At 49.3% G+C, this 26359-nt stretch overlaps 1 protein-coding gene across 1 annotated transcript in view; it reads left to right on the forward strand.

The window, feature by feature from the left end:
• The window catches only part of SERGEF (secretion regulating guanine nucleotide exchange factor), a gene marked incomplete at its 5' end in the record, with an annotated part of 265393 nt that overhangs the window by 30479 nt on the left and 208555 nt on the right, over nucleotides 1-26359 (forward strand). Inside the window, 1 exon segment of the mRNA XM_027768544.1 lies at nucleotides 837-995. Coding sequence (XP_027624345.1) covers nucleotides 837-995 — 159 coding nt within the window.

The following is a 26359-nucleotide window of genomic DNA, read 5'->3' on the forward strand; positions in this document are numbered from 1 at the left end:
TATGCTAACTGCTGGTCCCAATAATTTATATTTTAACCTGTAATATTAACAAGTTAAAAGGGGGACAGCCCGTGGCATGATAGTTAAGGCAGCTAGATTCCACATGACTGACTGTGAGGTTCAAGCCCTGGACCTGGCAGCTTGGAAAACATGCTGTGTACGTGTGTGCATGCCCAAAATCCTGAAAGGAGGGGAAATGGGGGAAGAGAGGTTGGGGCATGACTGTGTTCCGTGGGGAATGCTTTCTTGCTTTCCCTCTTTTTTCTGTCTGGTGAACATATGCACCCTCTGGCAAATTAAAAAAAAAAAAATGAAAACTTTCCTAACAAAAGAAACGTAAGCTTATATAATATTTATTGGGTTGCTGGAAAAGTCATGATATATTTTTTCATGTTTTTGTAGCAAAAATGCATTGTGACTTTTTCCAATAACCTGATATAAAATGTTAAAAATAGAGACATATCTTACATATGGTAGATGCAGAATAAATAGATATTGAATGGAAAAAAAAATGACACATTTTTATTCCTGAAACTGCTGAGAACATTCACAATTGAAAAAAGAAATACTTTTTTTTTTTTTAAAGTACTTCATTTAACTTTATTTATTTAAATGTCACCAGAGACAGGAGAGAGAGAGGGAGAAAGTGAGAAAGCAAGCCGCCAGGCCCGGGACTCGAACTGTGGTTGGCCATGTGGGAGTCCAGTATCCCTAACCACCATGCCACCTGCTGACCCTGAAACACCTTCTTTTCATCGCTTCGTTTTTAGACTTGTATCATTTCTCGCCATCCTGGACTAATGTTTCTTCACCTTTTGTTCTTCCGTCTGTTGAAGGCGCAGGAGAGCTGTATGTTTGGGGGAGCAACAAGCACGGGCAGCTCGCAGCCCAGGCCGCCTTCCTTCCCACGCCCCAGAACATAGAGAAGCGTTGTTTTCAGAATGAAAAGGTCACAGCCGTCTGGAGTGGGTGGACACACCTGGTTGCTCAGACAGGTGAGAACAGCAGAGGATTTGGGGTTGGTGAAAGCAGTGGGGAGTCACCGGTCTCAACAGCCATGAAAGCCCAGGATTTGAATTTGGATTGGAAGCTGTAAGGATGGAAGGGGAGGACCTGGGATCTTACTCTGCCATCAGCCAGATCTGTGATTTTTCTCCTGTGCATCACAGGTTTGCACCCAAAAAAGAAAACCTGGGTTAGGTTAGCTCTTTCTGGTCCTGAGAACCATATATATATATTTTTTTTTTTTTGGAGAGATTTTCGCTATAGGGCGCATTGCGCTCCCCAGACAGAGACATAGAGACAGAAAGCGAGAAATCACCCCCCAGGAGGGATGGCCAAGCCGCAATCCCTTCTCCTCCACTCTCCTCTTGGGATCTTGGGCATGCATGCACACGCGCCCAGCGTGAGTTTTAAGCCACCGGGTCTGGGATGCGAACCGGGGTTGACTACGTGGGAGTCCAGTGACATAGCCATTACACTAACTGCTGGTTCCCCTGAGAACCATATTTTGAGAAGGAATTCATTTCTGCAAGCATCACCCCAAAACGTGTCCAGGTTGTTGGGGGAGTCCTTGCCTTGTCATAGTGGAGGAAAGGACTGTATTTGCCTTTCTGCCTGAGCCTAAATTAAAGGCATCAGAAAATGTAAAGTTAAATACTTTGAGGACCAACAGGAGGCATAGTGGTTAAGGCACTGGACTCCCATGTGGTCAACCACACTTAAAACTCATGCTGGGCAGGTGTGTGTGCTCAAAATCCCAATAGGAAAATGGAAGAGAGGAGATTCCAGCATGGCCATCTCCCCTAGGCAGTGATTTCTCACTTTCCCTCTCTCTGTCTCCTCTCCAGCAAGTGTACATACCCTATGGCAAACACCTCTCAAAAAAAAAAGATGAATAGTTTTGGCCAGCCAGTGGCATGGTGGTTAAAGTGGCTGGATCCCACATGGCCTAATACATGGTTCGAGTTCTGGGCCCAGTGGCTTGTAAAACATGCCACATACATGCCCCAAATCCCGAGAGGGATGGAGAAGGGGTTGTGGCAAGGCCATCCCACTGGGGGGGAGGGGTGATCTCTCACTTCCTATCTCTCTGTTCTCTGTTTCTCTCTATTGTAAGAAAAGATAAATACTTCAAGATTGAATCATAGTTGGCACGGTATTCTGACTTAAAATTTTACCATTCTGATAAAGTATATGCATCAGTTCAGACTCTGATCCATTCCCTTAGGTGTTACCATATCATGCCACATTGTTTTGGACATCTTCATCTTTTCCTGAGTCTCATTCTCATCTTTCACTTAAGACAGTTCTCCTTTCCTGGCTTTCATATTCCAGACTTTATTCTTGGATTTTGTTTTTTCATGGCCCCTTTTCCTCTCTGCCTTCTCAGAGCTCCTGCTGATTTAGAGTTCCCCAGACAGATTTGTAATTCCTTTTTTGTTTGAAGAGGTTTTTGTCTTAGGGCATGTGTGCTGGGTAGAGGGGTCAGGGACACAGAGATAGTGGAGAGAAAGTGAGAAATCACCCCCCAGGGTGGGTGGACACACTACAGTCCCTTCTCCTCCATTCTCCTCCCAGGATCTTGGGCATGCATGCTCACATGCCTGGCATGATTTTCAAGCCACCGAGTCTGGGACTTGAACCATGGTCAGCCATGTTGGAGTCCAGCAATGTAACCGCTAAGTCACCTGTTGGCCCTCCATAATCCTTAATTCTGCTAATATGTCAGGGTCTTCTGAACTTCAGGACTCCCTAGGGGTCCCCTTGACTACTCTTATCCTGCTTGCCAGTTACACGATGTCTCTTGACTCCCAGATTGGTGGTGACTGCTCTTTCAGGAATTTCTGTTTTTATGAGTTTTCAGGTCAGCTTCAGTTTCCTCTGGTAAGTCACACATATTACACATTTGTACACACAAGCACGGACTTATGAGCATTCATATCTGTGATGCTTTTGATTGGTCTTCAAAATTTTATGTCGTTTTGGCAGAGAGGCCGATGCAGCCAAGGTGTGGGACAGACTTTGCCTGTTACCAGTGCAGAGTACGCCGTGGGGGACGTGCGACATACTGTGGAGGAAAGTTAGGACTTTCCTCGAAGAGGTCCCGGCTGCTTGTGATTGGGGCCCTCTGCAGAAACTTTACTTAAAGAGACTCACTGAGCACAGTAGCTCCCTGAGGGTAACTGTGATGCCTGTCTTCTCCTCCAGACCATAAGCTTTGGGAGAGAGGCCACCACGTCAGTCTTGCCCACTCGCATATCTCCGTTGTCTATCAGAGAGTGTCCTTTTCCTGCATCAAACTGTTCTAGTTAAAAGAGACTAAACATACCCCATTGCATGTAAGCCAAGGTGGAGAGCTAGGGTTTCTTTTTTCTTTTTTAAAGAATTATTTTATTTAGCTTTATTTATTTATTTGTATGTGACCAGAATGAGAGAGAGAGAGAAAGCAAGCCTCCAGGTCTAGGACTTGAACTGCAGTCTGCCATGTGGGAGTCCAGCACCTTAACCAGCATGCCACCTGCTGGCCCCGAGGGCTAGGATTCCTGACCTCCTTCCTGGACTCACTGGTTCATGGACAGAAGGTATGATGTGTCCCTCTGGATGTCCAACCAAGTCAGGCAGGAGGGTGGGAAATGGCAGCGAACCAAAGTGAAAAGAAAGAAGTAAAATATATAAGAAACAAGAAATGGAAAATTACTCGTTGATGCTAACACGTATGGTAGTATCTTCGATGGAGCCAATAGTGTATTCTGGATGGGAAAACTCATTCTCTTTGCTGCAGTGATGCACAAGGAATGAATGTAAAATAAGCCCATTCAGAACAAAAATAAATAAATAATAAACATATTTATTGGGCACCTACTGAATGTATGCCAAGCCATGGAGAAATGGAGGAGAGAAGACACAGGTCGTGGCGTCTTACTAGATAAGCTTAGGTTGAAGAATGCGGAGATGGAAAACATGTTGTCTGTGTGTCCCTCCATTCCGTCACAGCAGTGCTGAGGGTCTGTCATGATAGCATGGCCCTGCTAGATGCAGAACCGGCTGTAAGGGGTCCCCTGTCCACTGAAGGAGGTCAACCTGTGATGGAATTTCAGTATGATTCTATTATGAGACGTGCAGTAGGAGAGTAAGTGCCAAGAGCAAAGTAGCACCGAACCTAGCAGCATCTGAGTAACTGAGTGTCACCCGGGGGGCGGTTCATGGTGGCTCGGTCTCCAGGGAACTGGAGTGGATGATACCCTGGCTGTCACGTAGGAGCTAGCTGAGTCTGTCCGTAAACCCTTTCACCAGTTAGCAGACTGAGGAGAGACAGAGATGTTGCTTCTTTGATTTTGCCTGTGAAGCTGGCGCTGGTTGCCATGTCTGGGCCAGCTGCCCAGCCGTGGGGATGGGAGGTCGGAAGCCACGTCTCTGATACTCTCTGAGTCACTCCAGCTGCTCCGGAGCTCGGCTTCAGGTCTCCACCTCCACTTGGGAGCACGGTTTTTTGGTAACGCTTCCGCCGTTTAATTAACTTGTTAATCCTGATTGCGTGTTTATGTTTACTGTCACTTTCCCCTTTTCTGAAGTCCAGGATGTTGAGAGTCCTGGTTGTGGTATTGAATTTTGGGTCAATGGGAGTCTCCCGCTATTTGAGTCAACACTTTCATGTTTCTTCCAGCAGCAGTGGAAGAGCTGGCCCTGGCTTGTGTCATTGAGAAGAAACACCCAGGGCTTCCATTTAATCAGACTCCGGTGCTCATGGTAATGGGAACAGGATTTCCTTGCAGGGTCAGAAGTAGCTCATTAGTGAACATGGCGCTTTTGACTTCATTGGCGATGGATTCCTGAGACGTCCTTGCAGGTCACATCAGCACCGAGGCTGCTCTCAGTGGCATTCTGGGGAGCATTAGTGGTGTGATATTGGTCAAAAAATGAATTTAGGTACCAGCAGATGGCGTAATGGTTACATTGCTGGACTCCCACATAGTTGACTGCAGTTTGAGTCCTGGACCTGGCGGCTTAAAACTCACTCCAGGTGCGTGTGCATGTGCGCCCAAGATCCCGAGAGGAGAATGGAAGAGAAGGGATTGTGGCATGGCCATCCTCCCTGGGAGGTGATTTCTGTCTTTCTGTCTCTCTAGGGAGCACACATGCTCTATAGCAAAAATCTCTCAAAAATAAAAATGAGTTTATGCCCTAAAACAATTAGGCTGTTAGAAAAGTCATGACGTATTTTTCTATGCAAAAACGCATGATTTTTCTTTTCTTTTTTTTTGGAGAGAATTTTGCCATAGGGCATGTGCGATCGCCAGACAGACAGAGACAGAGAGACAGAAAGCAAGAAATCACCCCCCAGGGGGCCTGGCCACGCCACAATCTCTTCTCCTCCTTTCTCCTCTTGGGATCTTGGGCACGCACACACACACACACCCGGTGTAAGTTTAAGCCACTGGGTGCGGGACTCGAACTGTGGTCGACTACATGGGAGTCCAGTGACATAGCCATTACGCTAACTGCTGGTCCCGCATCATGATTTTTCTGACCACCCAGTCTAGTCGGCAGGGGCCAGGGATGCTGCTCAACACCCGGATTGCCAGGGCAGCCCAGCACAACAGAACTAGTCAGCTCCAAATGTTGGGACTGTCGGCTGAGAAATGCTGCCTAAGACGGACTCCCCCAGTGGCAGTCCTTAGCCAGGGCAGGGCAGCGTGCCTTTACAGAGCCTCTGCCGGCATCTGGGAGTGTGCTCTGTCCTCGCCTCGCGGGAGTCTGAGGCCTGCCTGCAGTGCTTGTGATGGAAAAATACTTTCCTGTTAGTCAGAGGCCCTTGGAGAGAGTCCAAGAGAACCTGTTCTAATCTGGGAGTGTTGGCAAGGGTACCTGTGCCTCGGGCTGGTGGCGCTGCCTTCTAGAAACTTTCCCAAGCTGGTTAATGTCCCTGATCATTGTTCTCAGGAACTTCATGGGACTCTCGGGTGACTTATCCAGGCTCAGGGACCTGCAACTGTCTGAGCTGAGATTCATAATTTCCTGCCTGGAGATGAGTCGGGTGGCAGATCTGGGTCCCTCCCGAGTTTGATGACCTTGACGAAGTCACGTCACCCGTCTTGACCTCAGTTTCCTCGTCTGTCAAGTAGGATCTTAAAACCTCCCTGCATCCTGGTGGACATCCGGCTGCAGTGAGGTAGAAATGAAGGAATCTCTGGACGATTCCAACCACGTGCAAACTGCAGGTAGATGTGATGGTGGCCGGAAGTTGGCCCATGGGAGTAGATAAAGGAGTTAGTGTCGCCTTTATTAATAGAAAGCCTCCTGTTTAAGAAGGTCAGTGCTGAGTTTGAGACATACCAGCATCTGTCCTGAGCGCTCATGAACTGGCCAGGGATGTGATATGCAATACCCACCTTGTGTACGCAGTTTCCGGACGACTTTTACTCATGGGTAACAGGGAGGAGGTCTTTCATGTTCTCACCAGTTTGGACAATCTCCGTGGCCTTATCTTTGGGATTTTTATCTGTTCAAATGGATCCTTCATGGTCCTCCGCTCAATTTGTAATTGTCGACATCTGTTTTTATTCTCATTTGTTCATGTCTGGACGGTAATCTCTATGAGAACGGTCTTGTTTGTGGCTGTGTCCCCAGCATCTGGCCCAGGCCTGGCATGTGGTGGATGATTGGTCACTGCTGAATGACTGACTCAGCAACAGGGTAGTGAGAAACACAGGCTTGGAGGTCAGGCGGACCACAGTTTGAATGTCAGCTCTCTCGGCTTTCTGATTGGGTGACTGTGAGCCACTCCACCTCCCCCATCTCTGCTGTCACCCCCGTAGTTTAGGCCACTGTCGCCCCATACCTGGATCCTGCAGAGGCCCCTGTATGGTGTCCAGATTGTCCTATATACATGCCTCCCCCCTGAAATCTGTTCTCCATACCTTGGGCAGAAGGGCTTTTTTTTTAGAGAGGTTTTTGCTATAGGGCATGTGCGCTTGCCAGAAAGAGAGAGACAGAGAGACAGAAAGTGAGAAATCACCCCCCAGCGGGGATGGCCACGCTGCAGTCCCTTCTTTTCCATTCTCCTCTCAGGATCTTGGGCATGCATGCACACACGCCCGGTGTGAGTTTTAAGCCACCAGGTCTGGGACTTGAACCACGGTCGTCTACGTGTAGTCTAGCAACATAGCCATTACACCAACTGCTGGTCCCTTTTTTTTTTTTTTTCCCCTGAAGAGCTTTCCAAACCCACTGTGTCACATTCTGGTGGCTTTCCGCTGCTTTTCCAATGAAGATCCAGCCCTGAGCGGGCCTGCGAGGCCTGTGGGGTCCACCCTCTGCCTGCCCACGCAGCCCCTGCTCTCCGATCCGCACGCGCCTTCACTCAGTTCCTTGAGCACATCCTGTTTCTCACCTTAGGCCATTGCACCCGTTGTTGGTTTGTTTTCCTTTTTTTTAAGAGATTTTTGCTATAGGATGCATGGGCTCACTGGAGAGACAGAAAGCGAGAATCAGCCTCTTGGGGGGATGGCCACACCACAGTCTCTTCTGCATTCTCCGTTTGGGATTTTGGGCACACATGCGCACGCGGCTGGTATGAGTTTCAAGCGACTGGTGCGGGACTCAAACTGCGGTCAGCCACATTGTAAGTCCAGCACCTTACCCAATAGGCCACCTGCCTGGTCCCCCATCGTTTCCTCTATCAGCTCACTTATCCCTGTACTCCCCTTCCTTTCTGACTTAGTTAAGTCCTCCCCTCCTTTTTGCTACACCTCAACTTAGTCATCTCGTCCTCAGAATCCCCTTGACACAGCTGACTTGTCACTTTTCCCTTCTGTTCTCTCCATTGTGGAGCCTGTGACAGATTTCCTTTTCCCCTAGACCGGAAGCTCTATGCGGGCAGGAATTATGTTTTTCTTCTCCGTTGTAGCCTCTGTGCTTGACACATCTGAGGTGGGTACTCAGTATATAGTGGGCAAATGAAAAACCTTAATTTTACTGAACTTATTTCCTTCTAAGCAAAGTGGAAAACAGTTGCTGTCCTGGTATGAATGATGTATTCAGGCCTCTAGCACAGGACTGGGCAGGTGTGTTTGTTGATACACATGCACTTCCTCTACCTTTGGGAAAATTCCAGAGCTTTCTGGAGATCGGATGCTCCTTTCGTCCCTTTTGGCAGAATCTCTGAGGGCTGATATGCATGAGGTAGGCAGGTAACAGGTTGATTCAGGTCTCTCCTGAAGAGTGCAGAAAGATCAATGCCTCCGAATGCTAAGTGCTGGTCGCTGGGGATCTGTTACAATTTCAGGCGGGGAATGATTTACACAAGGTGGAAGCCTTAATGCAAGGCTGGTCAGAATGTCTTGAATCCGGTTGCTTTTGGGATGCTGGAAGCTTTCCCTGAACCATGCAGTGTCCTGAAGTAGCCTTGTGGTCTCACAGGGATATGGATTGAGAAAGTGAGACCAAATACAGAGTTCTTTGACATTCTTTGCTTTTTTCAGTGTCACCTAAGAAAGTCCTGCAGTTTAGGAAGTTTTGGGGAATCGGAGGTGGAAGAAGCAACTTTCTCACTTTGCCAATGAGAAAACCGAAACCACGAGGAGAGAAAGTGACTTAGGGCAGTATTTAAGCTAGAAATTTACCGGGTTGTCAGAAAGATCATGACACATTCTTGCATCGAAAGACAGGGACCAGCAGATGGCATAATGGTTGTTGCTGGACTCCCACATAGTTGACCGTGGTTTGAGTCCTGGACCTGGTGGATTAAAACTCGCCAGGCACATGTGCACGCCTGTCCAAAATCCTGAGAGGAGAATCAGAAGAGATTGTAGTGTGGCCGTCTTCCCAGGGGGTGATTTCTTGTTTTCTGTCTCTCTGGTGCGCCACACCCTGTAGCAAAACTCACTCAAAAAAAGGAAAGGAAAATGTCACTTTTCCGATGACCCAATAGTTCTACTTTACAGTAAAAATGTTTCTCTCCTCTCACTGTCCACCTGGTTCTACGTTATAGCCTTTTGATTGAGTTTTTTTTTCATACTTTTGTTTTTCTAAAAAGAAGAATCACATGGAGCATGTGGGAGGGACCAGCTCTTAGTCACTTTCCTTTCTTCAAGTGTCACAGACCAAGAAATTTTATTTTTTTGTATTCAGTGTCTAAGCATTGGTGAAACCCAAGCCCCGCCATTGATTCACCTTAAACTGAGTTTATAAATATACCTAGTGCTGATTTTTCTGTTTGGAGGCCAAGAGCCTTTCCAGAGTAGGGTGACAGTGTGCATTACCCTGTCTTCTTTGGGACCGTGTATCATGAAACCTCAACCGAGCTCAGGGAGATTCTGAGCTCATGGGCTCTATTTAAAGCAGGTGCTTTGCAATTTATGTTTATTCTTTAGAACTTTGAAAAGCCAATGCTTGAAAGTCAAACGGAGCCCAAAAGACCATTTTGAAATGGATAGTTTTTGGTTATTATTAAAGTCCTCAGTTTTATCCGAGAACCTAGAATGTCAGGAATGGATAGGGTCTTGGAGATCATCTGGTCTGACTTCCTCAGGATCAGAACTCAACTCTTTTTTTTTTTTTTTTTGCCATAAGGCATGTGCACTCACTGTAGAAAAACAGAGAGAGACAGTGAGACGGAAAGTGAGAAATCACCTTCTGGGGAGTATTGCCATGCTGCAATCCTCTCTCCTCCATCCCCCTCCTGGGATTTTGGGCACATATGCACATGCACCTGGCGTGACTTTTTTTTTTTTTTAGAGAGATTTTTGCTATAGGGTGTGTGTGTTCATCGGAGAGACAGAGAGAGAGAAGAGGTGAGAAATCACCTCCCTGGGGGATGGCCACACCATAATCCCTTCTCCTTCAGGTCTCCTCTCAGATCTTAGGCACACATGCGCATATGCCTGATACGATTTTTAAGCTGCTGGGTTTGGGACTCGAACCACGATCGACTATGTGGGAGTCCAGTGACATAACCGTTATGCCATCTGCTGGTCCCAGCCTGGCCTGATTTCTAAGTTGCTGGGTCCAGAGCTTGAACCTTTGTTGGCCATGTGGAAGTCCAGCATAGTAACCACTATGCTATCTGCTGGCCCCAGAACACTCATCTTTCGATTCTTGGTCCAGTACTTTTTTCTGCCTTGTCGCAGTCTCTCCAGACACAGGGAGGGAGTGTGGATGACTTAACTAGTCAAATCCAGGGACCTGAACGTGGGCTGGCACTTACTTTTGTACAGGAAGTTCTACTTTAGGAAAACTGCCCTGCTGGAAGAGTGTGGCCACAGGTCGCCTTAATGGATGTTTGTGGAGTAGAAAGCGGGAGACGGGGCCTTCGGAGGAAACTTTCGTCAGAGGCAGCTGCATCCCCGTTTATGAGAACGCAGCAACCATTAGTCTCACGGACCACCTCGATCCCTGACAGCGCTTTTGCTTCATTTTCTCAGGGGCAGTTGCCTGGATGAGGGTGATCGTCCATTCTTCTCAGATGAGCTCCGAGTTAGTTAACTGCATGGCCCTGGTTCTTTTTTTTTTTTTTTTAATTTTTAAATTTTTTTGGACAGGTTTTTGCTACAGGGTGCGCATGCTCGCCAGGCAGACAGAGAGAGACAGAGAGACAGAAAGCGAGAAATCACCCCCCAGAAGGGATGGCCACGCCGCAATCCTGTCTCCTCCATTCTTCTCTCAGGATCTTGGGCACACATGCACATGCGCCTGGCGTGAGTTTAAGCCACCGGGTCCGGGACTCGAACCGCGGTCGACTACGTGGGAGTCCAGTGACATAGCCATTACGCTAACTGCTGGTCCCTGGCCCTGGTTCTTATGTAAGTGGGCAGAACTAAAACTTGAACCCAGTCTTTTGTCCCCAAGCCTGCCACTTTAATTCCTAGTGGTACCTATCACAGAATGTTCTAACTCGTTACCTTAACTTCTACTCTGCAAAGAAGCATCTTTCCCCAGCCCTTACCAGTGACACTGCGTCTTCCAAGCAGTGAGGAAGTGGGCTCTTAGTCACCATAGACTCTTCAGCAGGTATTTGTGGAGTGCTCGCCTTTGTGGGGATAGCGCTGAGCTGCAGAACACGCGGGCGTGTAACGTCAGGACTGCCTTCAGGAAGCTTGTGGTTGGGTGAGCAAATTAAATCTGTAGTAGGAGAATCAAAAGAATGTGGCCGAGGGGCAGAGGAGAGGCCCAGACGCTGAGAGCTCTAGGATTTCAGGGGAAGCAGAGGTCAATGTGGGCGAGAGCGGTTAGAGAAGGACATGAGATTGTGGTTTGCACTTTGGGAAGGTCTCATTTTAATAGGTGGAGAGTTAGAGAGCTGACTGCTGCTTCCTGTCTGTCTTCTAGCAAGATGCTAAGCTCTCCGGCCCCTTTCTCCCATCTGGCCAATGGGAGCTGAACAAGGTGATCTCTGAGGGCTTCTCCAGCCCTGAAACTGTCCTGTAAAAAGTAAAACTGGCCTAAGGAAATAATTATGATGTGTTCAATGTCTTCAAGGGTTCTGTGTAGTGCCATTCACTGCAGCATAGTTAAAAATAAATGCTTTAGAACAAATGAAATGGAAAGAAGATTGGCTGAATAAATTTTGGTATAGCCACATACTGGCCTGTCCTATAGTCATTAAGTAGAATATTTTAGAAGGCTATTTAGTGACAGGAACACTCCCATGGCATAGGGAGTGCCAGCAGTAGGCGACAATGAGTTACTACCCTGTAACTCCTAATTTGTTAAAAAAGTTTGCCTAGAAGATACTAGAAGAAAATATGCCAGAATATGACCCCTGATGGGCAAGATTTTGAGTAAATTTTCTTAAAAATTTTTTTTCTATGCTGAAGATTTCATTTACAGTCTGACCCTGTCCGTTATGTATGTTATTTTAAGGTTAGTGAACAAATTTGCTTGCTCCTCAGAATAGGGACTGGTCCCTTTGCCATCCGTTCCTGTGTATGTGTCCTTGACAGGTCACTTCCACGGGCCTCAGTTGGGAGGTTGTACAGAAGAGAATCAAGAGACTGTCGCAGGAGGCAGGGAAGTGGGCATCTATTTTTGGCTCAGTTGTGAGTCAGCTTTATGATCTTGGGCAGCTCCCTCCCTGAACCTTGGTTTCCTCATCTGAAAAGGGGAGTTGGAGGTCACAAAAGGTCCTTTGAGCTCCAAAATATATACATTCTTAAAGACCGAGCATTTCTCCACAGTTGTGGAGCCAGCTAAGTGGCCTCCTGGTTTTCTCTCTGGCTTTTCCGCACTTGGGCTCCCCTGACTGCAGGCTGGTTTTGCTTGTTGACAGTTTAGGTTGGGATCCAGAGGCTGTTTAGTGTAAGTGCTCTGAGCCAGGAGGCTGTAGTGACATCATTACACCACCAGAGGGAAGCATTGCTTGCTTATTTTTGTCCTTCCCACGGTCATACTGGCTCTGTCTGCAGGTGAAGAGGAGCCTCGATTTGTCTACATACGACTTGTTTCAAATTCTAACATTTTAGAATTAAAAGTGCTTTGAAGATCATCCAGTAAAGATCATCCACTCTTAAGTTGCAGATGTGTGATGAGAGAGGCCCCAAAAGGCAAGTGACCTGCTTAAAGTCGTGCAGTTTGTTTTTCAGTGTTTAGGAGGAGGCTGCAGACAGAGCCAAAGGTGTGAGTCTGTAAAGAGTAGGCAAGTCCCGTGATTGTGCAGGCCTCTAAGGGATCTCCCTGTATATACCTAACCCTAGCTCCCCTGGCTGAGTGTCCGGAGATAGAGAAGGACAGCTCTGACCCTGCTCTGAGGAGCTCATGCCTGGCAGGGAGAGCTCTGCAAATATGCCCTTTCAGTGGGTCCTCCCTGCTGTCTGGGGCCTGCCTAGTCTGTGATCCGGCGACAGTGGCTATGGGAGACCCTGCAGGTGTGAATGATGACCTAAGGTTAGGGGGTTACCTAGAGCTCCCCAAGATTTTTTTTCCATTGCAGGCAGTGCTTAGCCTGTTTGCATGCTGAAACGTACCATCCTCGAGGTTTACAAGAAATCTGACAATTTGTTTCTGACCATCCAGCTGCTTTGCCCCTTGGCCCTGGGCTGACTTAGTTTTTGCTTGCAGGTGCCCACCTGCCCTAAGCACTGTGGTAAAGTGCACTGGCCCGGCAGCCAGGCAGCTGGTGTGACTTCGCCTAGGTGACTTCCTCTCAGTGGGAAGGAAGGTCTTTGCCGGAGAGATGAATTTCGGGCATTAATTTTGGTTTTTGTGTTTGGCAGAGAATGCCCACTGATCTGTGGCCTGGAGAAGTGCAATGTATGTCCACCTGAGGCAGAAGTAAGATCCCCTGTGAAGTAGGTGCAGTCAGCTCGCTGGCCCATGGCCTGGACACAGCTGAGTGCAGCTGGCCTGCGGCCCACCAGATGGCAGCAGTGACAAGCTGACAGACTTGAGGCATGAGGTGGGCAGGAGCAGTATGGAGTCAGAATGAGCAAGGTCAGAGCCGAGAGCTGCCCTAGGCCCTTTCTCTTTCTTTGTGGATGGAGAACTCAGGCTCAGAGAGGGAAGGGGGCTGCCCGAGATCTCACCATGTGTCCTTGTTTATGAGAATTGAGATAGACCAGACCTCTAGATGTTGCCCCGTGGAGAGCCAGGAGACCAGGGCCTGGTGGGAAGGGCAGACAACGGCAGCGGACTGTCTGCCTTGATCCTGATTTCTCTGAGGGTTTGGTCATAAAGAGCCACCACCTGCCCACAGTAAGGGCAGTGTCCCCTCTCTTCCCTCTTCCCTCTCCCCTGCTCAGTGCTGTGAACCAAGGCCTCCCATTAGACTGTTGTCCTAGAAGGATTTAGGGCATCACCCTTTAATTCTGCATCCAGTAGTGGGGCAGGCCCAGAGCCTTACCAGAGGCACACTGCAGACATGAGTTAGCACAGTTGGTTGAACCAAAAAAATTGTATTTTAAATTTGCGAGAGGGTCAGGGTAGAGCCAGGGACCCATATTTGCCAGATACCTGTTAGGTACGAGGTGTGCTGCCAGATGTTGCCATTTTCCTCATAACCCCCCACAGTGGGGCTTGTCTTTCTTGCCTCCCAGGTGAGGTCTGAGGCTCAGAGGCTAAATGTAACAGCTAGTGAAGAAGAAAGCAGGCACCCGAAGCCTGCTCTGTTTGGTGTCAGAACTCATACCCTTGTCCATACCCTTGTCGTAGCATCGTGCTCCTTCCCCCTCAAATTAAAGTCACTGCAAATGGAGCACATGGCTGTCTCAGCCTGTTCCAGCTGCTGTTACAAAGTAGCATAAACCGGGGCCTCATAAACAACAGCAGGTTGTTTCTTACGGTTCTGGAGAGTAGGAAGTCCTCATCAGAGCTCCAGCACATTCGGTATGGATAAGTGCCTGCTGCTTGGTTCATAGAGAGCCATCTCCTCGCGGTGTCCTCACATGGTGGAAGGGTGGGGAGCTCTTTGGGCTTCTTTTCTAAGGGCACTAATGTCATTGGAGCGGGCTCCACTCTCATGACCTAATGATCTTACGAAGACTACCTTGGTCATATGGGAGGTTAGGATTTCACCATACCAACTGGCTGGGACACACATGCAGGGAGGATCAAATGTTTCATCTCTCTTTCTTGGAAAAATCTTCTTTAGGGGTGTCATGGTGGTGGGCCGCTGGAAGGAGGAGTGTTTGAAGCAGTAAAGGGCAGGTCTTTGTGGAGCAGGTTAGGGAGTGGCGTCTGGTGGTCTGAAGCCTTACGAGCAGAGGTTAGACACTTCACCTCTCACGCTCCCTGCCCTGTTTTCTCTCACAGTGGTGTTTACTGCCCGACATCGTGGTATCATGGTTTGTTCACTTATTCGTTGTCACTCTGTTATCACCGAATGGGAAACCCACAGGTTAGGGATTGGACCTGCTTCACTCAGCCCCAGCTGTCTCCTGGAGACAGGACTGGAGACAGGAGCATCGCAGTAGTGCTGGTGGCATGGAGGAGCCGGAGCTTTGGATCTGGAAGCTGTGCCCTATCTCATGGTTGTGCTCAGGAGACAGCCTGTGGCCCTGCCCTCTTCCCTCCTTCTTGGGGAAGCCCTGGGTGACAGTGATGCCTGCCACTCTGGGGTTTTAAGATCAGCTTTGTCCCTGCCTGTCTGCAGGCTTGCCCTAAGTCCCTGTTGCCCCCACCTTCCCGCAGCAGGTCGAGGACCAGCTGTGCTGCACACGCACCAGGTAGTTCTGGGAAGGGCGCGGGGGCTCAGACAGAGGGCTTAGTTTCCATTCGAGGTACACTCCCCTTTCCTGGCGGAGATTGATTTGTTCCAGGAGCTCTCTAAAAGTGAGCATTAAGTGACCAGTCTGTAATTTCGCCATCAGTTTTAGTTCTTGACAGATGACACTGTGCTTGTCCTTTCTCGGGGGACCTTGCCTGTCCCTCGGAGCTTTCAGTAATCACAGTGACAGCTAGTGCCTTCAAGTGCTGTCAGTGACTGCCCAGATGAGAGTGGCCCACTTTGAGGAATCTGGGGGGGTTGGCTGTTTCCCAGCCCGAGACCGACTTTCTACCTTAGGGCTCCTGATGTGGCTGGAGAGCTAGGCATAAGTTCTGGCTTGCCACTTGTTGGCTGTGTGATCTTAGACAAGTCATTTAACCTCTCTGGGCCAGATTTTTCTCCTGTGTAAAATGAAAACATAATCCTGGGACCAGCAGGTGGCGTGGTGGTTAAGGTGCTGGACACTCCCACATGGCTGACCACGATTCAAGTCCCGGACCTGGCAGCTTGCTTTCTCAATCTTTCTCTCTCTCGTCAAATTAAAATAAATGAATGAATAAATAAAATAAGTAATTATTAAAAAAATGAAAACATATCCTAACTTGTCTGCCGCACAGGGGTGTATCATGTCGTTCACTCATTTGCAGTAGCTTCTTTCATTCCTTCACTCATTTGTTCAACAGATCTTTCTTCCACATGCAGAGATGAGGGGCCGGCAGTCCAGGCAGAAGGGACACTGCAGACAAGCCTATTGCAGCGGACAGTGAGACCGGAGGACTTTCTAGGACATGGGCCGGGGCCGAGGTGAAGACTGGGCATGGCCAGGGGTGCCCTCGTTTAGGCTTCACTCTGAGCAGTGAGGGAGCAGCTGGCGCTTCCTGTGCGGGCAGGGGGCGTGTGATGGTCGTGAACCATGCCAGGAAAGACCCTGACTCCGGCTGGCCTGCAGGCTCCTCTGTTGAGGCCTCATGCCCATTTTTTTCTTCAGGCCTTATCTTGGTGACCGAGAATGAGGGTTCTTGGGGGAGCCCCTTCCTCCAGGGGCTGGGGTGGCAATTACCATCCTTGAGATGCGTAGGGACTGGTTGCATCACATTCATGGGTCTGTCTTCTGGGAAGCTGTCACGGGCCACATGGAAGGTCACTTAGGAAGATAGTGACCTTTGATCTTTGGTGAGCAGACACAGAAGGGAAACAGTTCTTAAGGGCCTTCATTAAGATGGGCCGCTTTGGGGTTTCTCCCCACACCTCCCGAAGGAAACGGAGGTGTATGAGGAAGGGTTGACACACCCATGTTAAGGGCACCCTGTGTGCCAGACGTTCTCCATGGCTCTACATACGTCCATTCAATCCATACAAAAATGCCACGTGAGACTCACTCCCATCTTACACGTGAGAGGACCCTGAGCAGAGGCTGCGAGACGTGGCTCTCTCTGCCTCTTCCTTGGACCCCCTTTGCTCAAGGTGAAGAGCTGTCAGCGCCGTCCTGTCAACCTCGAGGGTGCTGTGAGGACCACACCCGCTCGTGGATGTGAGAGCCCCCGTAAACTCGATGGTACTGCGCGCCGAGGTGGGGAACCCCAGCCGAATTCGGACTTCCTTACCTGGGTTAGGAGAGTCTGACCTGTTAATTTCTTCCATACTCCTCTTCCCATCCAGCCCAGGGGGTGCTTTCTCCCTGTCTCTTGATCTCTCTGTCTTTCTCTGGTGAGTGTGTATGCCCTCTGGCTTATTTAAAAAAAAACAAAAACCAGAAAAGACCCCCCCCAAAAAAAACAAAAGAAAGAAGACTAACCCTAGAGCATAAAATTAATACCCAAATAAGCTAACTCCCTCTGGCCAATTTAAAAAAAAACAAAACCCAGAAAAGACCCCCCCAAAAAAAACAAAAGAAAGAAGACTAACCCTAGAGCATAAAATTAATACCCAAATAAGCTAACTTTTTCCTATTGTGGTGAAAACAGTAAGTCATAGAATTTTAATGCTGGAAAGGACCAGCTCTTCCTTACTTGAAATCTGAGAGTAAGAGCCCTGGGAGAGGGGGTGGTTTGTCCCCGTGGGCCCCTGCAGCTAACAGGTAGGTAGCAGAGCTAGGATTAGAGCCCAGAGGATCTCTTGTTCAAGGCCCCTCCGTGGCCTCACATAACCCTTTTAAGAGAGACCTGGGGAAAAAAAAAGAGAGACCTGAAGTGCTTGGTCTCCTTTGTGGAGGAAGAATCTGGTTTATTAAGCGCTATTGTGCCGCCGCTTTATGTAACGGGCTGTTTCCGGGTCCTGGCAGATGGTCCGTAGTAACGGCTGTGCTGATTTGGTTGGAGCTGAGCCTGGGCAGTGGAGAAGCCTGAGCACCAGATGCCGCTGCCAGTCCCTGGACACAGACAAGTCGGCTCTCCAGGAAGGGCCCGTCGCTCCAGAGCTCGCTGTCTCTGGTGGGACTAATGTCAGCACCATGGAAGGTGGTCTTAGAGCGTGTCAGTTTCTACCAAAGGTCACTTTGGTGCCGTGAGGTTCTTGGCAGGATGGCTGCTAGTAAAGGGTGTCTGTTTGGGACCTGAGCAGGGAGTAGGGCAGGAGGGAGAAGAGCAGAAGGAAGGGAAAGACAGGCCGCCCGCCCTGGGTTTGTCCTGACGACCCTCCCTTTTCCATACTGTAAGGCCGTTGGCATGTAATGTAGGCTGTCATGTCACCACCAGCCTTGACTGTGGGCTTTGGCCCGGGCCTTTCCCAGCCCTCCACTTAGATTCGGAGATGCCCAGTCTCCTGATGACCTTTCCTTTCCTGGTGGGGCCGTAAATGTAAGGGCTTCTCTCCAGTGGCCTCCGTTGGCGTGGTGCTCACTACCGCCACCACTTCATGCAAGTGGCCGAACCACTGAGAGTCACCTCTGCCGAATCGTGTCCTGCTGTTTGGTCTCACCCTTGCAGAGTCCTCAAATGGGGTGGGAAAGTGTTCCCCAACAGGTGAGTACAGCCGTGTTAGGACCCACCTCTCTCGAAGAACCTGGGACAGTTTCCCCAGTGGTGGGAATCGAGTACATTTGAGAGGCACCATCTAAAGTCATGTACCAGGATGTTTTTGCTGGTTGTCTGCAAACCGGCATCCCAGACCAGGCTCCCTCCTCTCCTCCCTCCTACCTCTGGGTGAGTTACTGGCCCACCCAAAGGCTGGGGGCAACCTTGGTCTCCCCTGTTTGAGGATCTTAATCCAGGCCTCCTGTTTACTAAATGTCAGTTTCTTTTTGGAAGCCAAGGGAGGAAGTAGTGTTTTGGGGAGTCGTGGGGTCTCTTAGGGCTCTGGAGGTGAGTTTCTGATCTAACTACTTCATCAGATGGTAGTGGGTGGGCTTTGCAGGATTCCGGACTGCGGTGTGTGGCCGGCCTCTCCGGTCCTGTTCCTGGAGGGCCTTCGGGTGGTCTGCAGGGGGAGCTGTGTTCCCACCGCCCGTGGCCGGGATTTTTACGGAGGAGCTGGAGCAGCTCTCTGCAGGCTGAGGCATGCTTGGGAACTGCGGCTTTCCCTTGGCTGTGCCCAATCTCTCAAATCGCATTCCCAGCTTCAGCCTTCTGCCCGGCACTGAGTCATCGTCATCAGCAGAAAATGTGGCCTCACCAACAGCTGGGTGCAGTGCTTGGCCTTTTTTTTTTTTCCTGTTTCTTTTTTTTTTCTCCCCATAACTTCACAGAGATGGAAAATGCGGATGATCTTTTGCAGTGGCCAAAACTGAAGGTGATGTCCAGGGCTAGGCATGGCAGTTCTAGATAGCGAGAGGAGAACCTGAGGTGGAGACCAGGTTGTGTGTCTGTGTGTGTGACCCAGCCTCGGGGCCCTCCAGGGAGCTATCCTTGGGAGACAGGCAGGGAGGGATTATGTGGCCCTCACTTGTCTGCTCTCCCTCCCAAGAAGCCCAGCAAGCATTTGGTAATTGGGTGAAGCAGGCGGCAGTGGAAGCTTGGAGGGGTTGACTGGTCCTTGTCTGAGAAGCTGTAGGGGCAGGATGTGCTTGTCAGGATGGCCTGGGTTCTAGTATTAGCTTTGCTTCTGACTTGTTCTTTGACCTTGGGTAAGTAAGTGGTCCTTGTCTAAGAAGCTGTCGGGACAGGATGTGCTTGTAGTCAGGATGGCCTGGGTTCTAGTATTAGCTTTGCTTCTGACTTGTTCTTTGACCTTGGGTAAGTAAGTGGCTTTCTTTTCTGGGCCTCACGGTTCCCCCCAGAAGTAGACGACTGGCACAGAAGTGCTCCGCCGACCCTTCTTGGTGCTGATGGCCTCAAAGCTGAAATGAGTATAAAAGATTTTGAGCCTTATCCCCATAGTCCTCTTGAGAATCCACAGCCTATAGCTCTTGCTCCAGATGGACAGTGCGCTACCCATTGCTCAAGGAAACACACAAGCATTGTTCCTGCCTCCCAAGGACTTCTGGTCTACCTTCCTCCCGTCCCTTCACAAGGCAGTAGATCCTCCACTAGGAAGCAGGCCACTGGGATCTTAGTTCTGGCTCTGCCAAAACATACTGTGTCCTGGGGCAGATCGTTCCCCTCCTTCAGCCTCGTTTTCATTTATTCTAACATCCAGAGATGAGGTTTGCTTCTTGGCTTCAACCATCCTCTCCCCATCCCTGTCCTGCTAGCTTATCTGCAGGGCATGATTCTTAGCTGCAGAAGCCCTGGGGTGTAGTTTCCTTTCTTGCTGGGGTGGAGAGAAGCAAGATTATTTTTTTAATTACGCAGTTAAGATTAGGCAGCAATCTACATTTTAAAATGTTATTAATAAGTATCTAAAAGTGTGCGGAGAAGCTTTGGAGTTGGAATGTGAAATTAGTTGGGGAACATCTGCAGAGGCACCGGCCTCCATCAGATTTTTCTCAGGGGGCCAAGTGGCTTCTCGGTGTGACTGGCAGCCTGCAGTGCTGCTGGAGGAATAGGCTGTCCAGGTGCTCAGCCAAGCTGCCGCCCTGGAGCAGCGGCTCCTCTCCCCTTCTCTTGATAGGACGTGAGGCAGCAGCATACGGGCCAGTTGGTTTTAGAGAGTGATCATTGTAATGTTACTGTTCGCTGCATTTAGAATTTACAAAGTACTTTCATGTGGGGCTAGCAGATGATGTAATGGTTATGTCACTGAACTCCCACGTAGTTGACTGCAGTTCAATTCCCGGACCCCGCGGCCTAAAACTCATGCCAGGCACATGTGTGTAAATGCCCAAAATCTCGAGAGAAGAATGGAGGAGAAGGGATTGCAGTGAGGCCATCTCCCCCAGGGGGTCATTTCTCACTTTCTGTCTCTCTGTCTCTCTCTGGAGTAGAAGGGATTGCAGTGAGGTCATCTTCCCCCCGGGAGAGGGGGGTGATTTCTCACTTTCTGTCTCTCTGGTGAGTGCACACACCCTATAGCAAAAATCTCTCTTAAAAAACAATAAACAAAAAGCAAAAAACAAAGTGTTTGCATGTTTCTTGTCTGCCTTTTTATTATCTCCTGAGAGGCAGGGAGAGCAGTTCATCGCCTCTCCCTGAGTTGGCTGGGACTTTTAATCAAGGTTCTTCTTTTAAGAAAGATGATGGGCTGTCAAGGAGCCCAGTCAGGAATGGGAGCTGGTGCAGCTCCTGGACCTCCACCCACCTCCAGATTCACCTGCTCCCTTTCCCTCCTTTATATTTCTCTGTGGCACTCAACTCACTTGCCATGGGCTATGTTTTGTGTTTGTTGGTCCTCTGTTGTCCCCCTATGAGAATGCAAACTGCACAGAGGAGCGTTTGGTCTGTTTGGTCTGTTTCCTTCAGAGCTGTAGTTCTGGAGCCCAGGATAGTGCCTGGCTCTATGCCTTTGGCTAGATGTTGTGCTTGCTGGGCTCTGCTTCTGAGAAGGCCGTGTGGCTTGGAAAAGCCATTCGCATTCCTCAGTTTTGCTTTCTTTGGGGACTTAGGTTGGGTGGTCTCTGATGTCCTTGGTGGCATATAAAAGTCCATGGGTCCATTTCAACAAACGCTGAGCTTTGGCTCTGGCCAGACCTGTGTACCCCTGTGCTACGCTGTGGGGAACACAGAGATAATGGGAGGGAGTCATTGTTCTCGTCCCTTCAGTGGGCAGTGTGAGATGTGCAGTCAGATAATCATTTTTTTAAAGAGATTTTTGCTATAGAATTCATGTGCTCACCAAAGAGACAGAGAGAGACAGAGAGAAAGAAAGGTAGAAATCACCCCCCCGGGGGGGGGGATGGCCACACGACAATCCCTTCTTCTCCATTCTCCTCTCAGGATTTTGGACATGCATACACACACACCTGGCACGAGATTTAAGCTGCTGGGTCCGGGAATCAAACTGCAATTGACTACGTGGGAGTCTAGCAGTGTAACCATTAAGCCATCTGCTGGTTCTGCAGTCGGATACTCTTATATCTGGAGGTATCTCGTAGAATAGTTGTTGAAACACGTATATGGATTATGCTAGTGTCCTTAAAGGATGGGGTGGCTTGTTCTGGCTGGGGATGATGAGGTGCTTAGGGAGGCAGCAGCATCTGAGCGAGGCCCTGGGGGGGTGAGAAGGAGTTCTGGAGGTGGGCAGGTGGGCTGGCCAGCAGCGTGGTCTGGGGAGCTTGACCCCCACACCGGAGGGAGGAAGTGGAGCGTGCTCTTGACAAGGGGCTGTCACCCAGTGTGGCGAGAGCACAGGTGTGGGAGGCAGGGGTCACGTGGAAGGAGGGAGCTGCTGACTAACTGGCACTGGGACTTCCTGGGATGTCCTCGGCCAGTTTGGGAGGACAAGGTGCCCACTTGTTCTTGTTTTGGTCTGAAACCCTGGCCCTGTGCATTGTAGTCAGTCCCCTGCAGACCCGGGCTCCTCTGGGTGACCAGTGCCTTTGGTTTGGTCACAGTAAAGTCAGTGTGACAACGGAGGAGCCGTGTAGGAGGCCTGATGTTTTGGGTCTCTGCTCTTTGCCAAGAGGCCCAGGACGGAGCACGCTTGGTCATGCCTCAGACTACTCTATTTGTGCCTCTACCCACGTGTGTCTCTGTGACTCTGAGTAACCTCTGAGTCCTTGGGACGTTCACTTCTGAAGAGGCAGCGTGACCAAGCAGAAGTGGAGTGGTGGTCTGTCGGGCCTGGTGTCCTCTGCAGGGCAGCAGCTGAGGACCTGGACTATGGTCTAGGCTGCTCGGCCCATCCCGCTCTACCACTGAGCACTGCTGGAGCTGGGCCCAAGACGTAACCTCTGGCGATTTTCTCATCTGTAATTTGGGGGTTCTAACGCTTCCTCATGAGGTGTTTCTGCGCATTAGATGGAATAATCCCTGTAAAGAACTTGGCATGAAATAAGTATCCCCCAAATATTAGCTATTAATATCTTGCAGCTTTGCCATTTATTAGCTGTGTGATTTTGAGCAAGTCATTTAAGCTCTGGGATCTGTTTCTGTATCTGTAAAATGGACTTCACACCAATCGTTCAGGGTTGACTAAATTGTGTTACTTGGGGGCCAGATGGTGGTGCAGTGGCAAAATGTGAAGTTCTGAGCCCCGTGGGAAGGTTCTGGGTTCCTGTCTGGAGAGTATGTCGGGCATGCGCGTTTCTGCAATCTGGGGCTGGCTGAAGCTGGAGTGGATTTAAGCATCAAGATCCTGATGGGAGTGCGGTCTCTCTGTCTCTGTCTCTGTTCCTCTTACTCCTGGGAGAAATGGATGGTTAGACTTAAAATATATGTAGATAACTTGGGCTGGCCCCTTAGCCTAATGGTTAAGGCTGACCGTGGTTTGAACCCCAGCCCCGGCGGCTTGTAAAACATGCCGGGCATGTGTGTGTGCGAATGCCCAAGATCCCTGGAGGGTGGAGAAGTGAAGGAGAAGGGATTGCGCTGTGGCCATGCCCCATTGAGGATCTTTCTCCCTCTCCCTCCCTCTCTCTGTGGTGAGCGCACAGACTACAATGTAATAATAGTGCCTAAAGTAGAGTTCTAGAGTCAACTCTCGATAAATAAACGCTTCCCACTCCCTCACCTTTTAGTTCACTCTCTTTTCAGTTGGTAACCCATAGATGGATGTTTAATTCCTATATTAACTTTGTACAAATTCCAAACCTTTTTTCATGAGATACTATTCATGATATAACTTTTTTTATTTATTTATTTATTTATTTTTATTTATTTTCATTTTTTTTTTGGAGAGGTTTTCGCTATCGGGCTCGTGCGCTCGCCAGACAGACAGAGAGAGACATAGAGACAGAAAGTGAGAAATCACCCCCCAGGGGGGATGGTCACGCTGCAATCCCTTCTCCTCCATTCTCCTCTCGGGATCTTGGGCATGTACGCACATGCGCCCGGAGTAAGTTTTAAGCCACCGGGTCCGGGATGCGAACTGCGGTCGACTACATGGGAGTCCAGTGACAAAGGAGTTCTGGAGGTGGGCAGGTGGGCTGGCCAGCAGCGTGGTCTGGGGAGCTTGACCCCCACACCGGAGGGAGGAAGTGGAGCGTGCTCTTGACAAGGGGCTGTCACCCAGTGTGGCGAGAGCACAGGTGTGGGAGGCAGGGGTCACGTGGAAGGAGGGAGCTGCTGACTAACTGGCACTGGGACTTCCTGGGATGTCCTCGGCCAGTTTGGGAGGACAAGGTGCCCACTTGTTCTTGTTTTGGTCTGAAACCCTGGCCCTGTGCATTGTAGTCAGTCCCCTGCAGACCCGGGCTCCTCTGGGTGACCAGTGCCTTTGGTTTGGTCACAGTAAAGTCAGTGTGACAACGGAGGAGCCGTGTAGGAGGCCTGATGTTTTGGGTCTCTGCTCTTTGCCAAGAGGCCCAGGACGGAGCACGCTTGGTCATGCCTCAGACTACTCTATTTGTGCCTCTACCCACGTGTGTCTCTGTGACTCTGAGTAACCTCTGAGTCCTTGGGACGTTCACTTCTGAAGAGGCAGCGTGACCAAGCAGAAGTGGAGTGGTGGTCTGTCGGGCCTGGTGTCCTCTGCAGGGCAGCAGCTGAGGACCTGGACTATGGTCTAGGCTGCTCGGCCCATCCCGCTCTACCACTGAGCACTGCTGGAGCTGGGCCCAAGACGTAACCTCTGGCGATTTTCTCATCTGTAATTTGGGGGTTCTAACGCTTCCTCATGAGGTGTTTCTGCGCATTAGATGGAATAATCCCTGTAAAGAACTTGGCATGAAATAAGTATCCCCCAAATATTAGCTATTAATATCTTGCAGCTTTGCCATTTATTAGCTGTGTGATTTTGAGCAAGTCATTTAAGCTCTGGGATCTGTTTCTGTATCTGTAAAATGGACTTCACACCAATCGTTCAGGGTTGACTAAATTGTGTTACTTGGGGGCCAGATGGTGGTGCAGTGGCAAAATGTGAAGTTCTGAGCCCCGTGGGAAGGTTCTGGGTTCCTGTCTGGAGAGTATGTCGGGCATGCGCGTTTCTGCAATCTGGGGCTGGCTGAAGCTGGAGTGGATTTAAGCATCAAGATCCTGATGGGAGTGCGGTCTCTCTGTCTCTGTCTCTGTTCCTCTTACTCCTGGGAGAAATGGATGGTTAGACTTAAAATATATGTAGATAACTTGGGCTGGCCCCTTAGCCTAATGGTTAAGGCTGACCGTGGTTTGAACCCCAGCCCCGGCGGCTTGTAAAACATGCCGGGCATGTGTGTGTGCGAATGCCCAAGATCCCTGGAGGGTGGAGAAGTGAAGGAGAAGGGATTGCGCTGTGGCCATGCCCCATTGAGGATCTTTCTCCCTCTCCCTCCCTCTCTCTGTGGTGAGCGCACAGACTACAATGTAATAATAGTGCCTAAAGTAGAGTTCTAGAGTCAACTCTCGATAAATAAACGCTTCCCACTCCCTCACCTTTTAGTTCACTCTCTTTTCAGTTGGTAACCCATAGATGGATGTTTAATTCCTATATTAACTTTGTACAAATTCCAAACCTTTTTTCATGAGATACTATTCATGATATAACTTTTTTTATTTATTTATTTATTTATTTTTATTTATTTTCATTTTTTTTTTGGAGAGGTTTTCGCTATCGGGCTCGTGCGCTCGCCAGACAGACAGAGAGAGACATAGAGACAGAAAGTGAGAAATCACCCCCCAGGGGGGATGGTCACGCTGCAATCCCTTCTCCTCCATTCTCCTCTCGGGATCTTGGGCATGTACGCACATGCGCCCGGAGTAAGTTTTAAGCCACCGGGTCCGGGATGCGAACTGCGGTCGACTACATGGGAGTCCAGTGACATAGCCATTACGCTAACTGCTGGTTCCCTTCATGATATAACTTTTGAAACTTGGAAACTTTTACTAAAAAGTAACAGAATATACAGTCAAGTCTATTTAAATTATTAAGTTTATGAATGATCTTTGGTATTAGGATGGATGTTTTATTTTAGGATATTGCACAGACTAGATATTCCAAAGTTACCAGTAAGTTTAGTTGTATACTACTCCTTTTGACACCAAGGATTTTTAGGTGTCATTACTGAAGTTGAGATCAGGAAGACATCTGGGAGGTCATATTTTCCACTTCTCTTGTTTTATGGATGGGAAAAGTTCAAGGCCCTGTAGCTTGGAAGAGAAGCCAGGATCAGGACCCTGGTCTAAGTGTGGTACTAATGCTTCCTCTACTCTCCTCCCTTCTCTTCTCCAATTTACCTTGCTTGCTGCTCTTTTCCATGGCTCTCCTCCACTCCATTCCCCACCCTCCAGCTTTGCATGTGTGTTTGCAGGAGAGAGCTAGAGAGACAGAGAGAAAGGGAGAACCCTGTGGGGTGTGTTCACTGTAATCCCTTCTCCATTTCTCCATCCCATTGAGATTTTGGGCAAGCACACACATGTGCCTGGTGTGTTTTTCAAGCTGCCAGGTCTAGGACTTGAGTCCCACAGTTGGCCATATGGGATCTAGTGCCCTTAACCGCCAGGCTGTGGGCCAGTCCTCCCGCTAGCTTTAGTGAATTTGTATCGTGTGGCTTTGATGTGTGGCCACTGTGCTTGAACCCTGAAAGATACCCCAAATTCCACGCCGGAGTCTTCAACTGTCTTTCTTTGGTCATCGTTAGAGGCATTGGCCCTGAGACATTACCAGATGGGAGTTGGCTGAGAAGATGTGACAAATTGGTGGAAACCGTGGGTGGAACCGTAGTTGTCCTTGGTAAGGCTGTGTTGTTCAGTGTGGGAGAATAACAGTGATAGT

This window comes from Tupaia chinensis, unplaced genomic scaffold, assembly GCF_000334495.1.
Source record: "Tupaia chinensis unplaced genomic scaffold, TupChi_1.0 Scaffold000077_1, whole genome shotgun sequence".
Classification (NCBI taxonomy): domain Eukaryota; kingdom Metazoa; phylum Chordata; class Mammalia; order Scandentia; family Tupaiidae; genus Tupaia; species Tupaia belangeri.